The 1,595-nt window shown below is 60.6% G+C and overlaps 1 protein-coding gene across 12 annotated transcripts in view; it reads left to right on the plus strand.

Annotated features, from left to right (window-relative positions):
• The window catches only part of STAB1 (stabilin 1), a 71,490-nt gene extending 70,889 nt beyond the window's left edge, over positions 1-601 (plus strand). For all 12 annotated transcript variants that reach the window (XM_026071481.1, XM_026071480.1, XM_026071485.1 and 9 more), the window contains 2 exons: positions 34-204; positions 400-601. In XM_026071481.1, the coding sequence (XP_025927266.1) occupies positions 34-204; positions 400-450 (222 nt within the window). In that variant the 3' untranslated portion in view covers positions 451-601. The remainder of the gene's footprint in view (positions 1-33; positions 205-399) is intronic.
• Positions 602-1,595: the final 994 nt, after the last annotated feature.

Consider the following 1,595-nt stretch of genomic DNA (forward strand, 5'->3'; position numbering starts at 1 on the left):
GCCCGCCCCGCCAATGCCGCGCCTCTCTTCCAGGCTGACCTGCGCCCGGACGAGGAGGAGGAGCAGCAGCAGCAGCAGCAGCAGGAGGGGCGCGTGCGCCCGGAGGCGGGACTGCGGCCTGCCAGGCCCCGCCCGCAGCGGCCGCTCGTCGCCATCCCCAACCCGCTCTACGGAGGCCACGCCCCCGACTACGAGCCGCTGCACGTGAGCACCGCCGCGGCCCGCGCATGCGCGCAAGCTCAGCCCTCCGCGCGCTCAACGTACTGCAGTAACGGCCGCGAGGCCGCCGCCTGCCCCCCCCGTGCTCCGCTCCCTCCCTCCCCCACCGCCCGCCACCCCTCCTGCCACGGCTGCCCCTGCACGGCAGCCAGGCTCACCTCCGCCTCTCTCTCCCGGCAGGACTCGCTCCTCGCGGACGACTTTCCCGACAGCCACGGCTTCCTGCAGTGAGGCGCCGGGCACGCACGACGCTGGCAGAGGCGACACTGCGGCCATCCTTCGCCCTACGGAGCGTCGCTCCCAGGCCCCAGGCCGAGCCCCACAGCACCTGCTGCTGCATCCCGAAGCACACAGACAAATAAAGCGCTGCGTAAACACTTGAGGCCGCAGCAGACCCCATCTGTTTGCCCTCGCGCTGCTCTGTGGCCAGCCCGGTTCAGTTCAGTTCAGTTCTTCCTCCTTCCCCAGATGACAGCCTTGCACTCTTTACACCCCCCATCACTCCATCTGCACACGCCAGTCAGCTCCGCAGCCCCCACGAGCCAACATACAACGGAAGAGCACTCCAGCCAGCCCGCACTTTTTACTGGTCCTTTTCCATACGCTACACTAGAGGTGGTCTGCCAAAGCGTGCCCCAAACCCTCACTTCCATCACCAAAAGCTCAATTAAACCACAGCACAAATGCACAGTCACCTAACACCAGACAAAGTCTTACTGTATGACATTTCCCTGCCCCATCTCTCTCCCACTGTGAATACCAGCCCTCCCCTATGTTACCCAGGCAAGCTCCTCCCCCCCCCATATTCAGATACAGCTTGCATTAGTTGTTAGTAAGGGTCTTGAACACCCCTTTTGCTCCAGCCATGTGTCAGCCTTGCTGCACCATGGCCATTAAAGAGCACAACATGCTCCTCCCTGCTCTGGCACCCCCACCCCAGCACCTCGCACCCAGTCTCTCAGACACCCCCTCTAGCTGCTCCCCAGGCTCTTGGTCATGCACCCAAAGCTGCCCTCCCAGGACAAGCAAAGGAAAGAAGACAAGCACCACCTACGTAGTGAGTTGGTTAGTTAGTTATTGCACACCACAGACCTTTATTGAGCCTTCAGACTACACACTGTACAAAGACACCAATTGCCATGTGCGCATACTACAACACAGTTTGTTACCTAGTAAGTAAACACAGAGCAGCTACAGTAATACCAACTATTCAGGCAGCTGAGTCAAGAGCAAGGCATTTTGAAAGTCTGCAATAGCCTGGCACATAGCATGAAGCAGAGGCAGTGAGACTCAGGTGACAGACTGACAGGCCAGCCTGGCACACCACCTGGAGGAGCGCAAGGGAGAAGAGATGTGCGTGTCTCACTAAGGGTTGC

Source organism: Apteryx rowi, unplaced genomic scaffold (assembly GCF_003343035.1).
Source record: "Apteryx rowi isolate R43461 unplaced genomic scaffold, aptRow1 scaffold_326, whole genome shotgun sequence".
Lineage (NCBI taxonomy): Eukaryota > Metazoa > Chordata > Aves > Apterygiformes > Apterygidae > Apteryx > Apteryx rowi.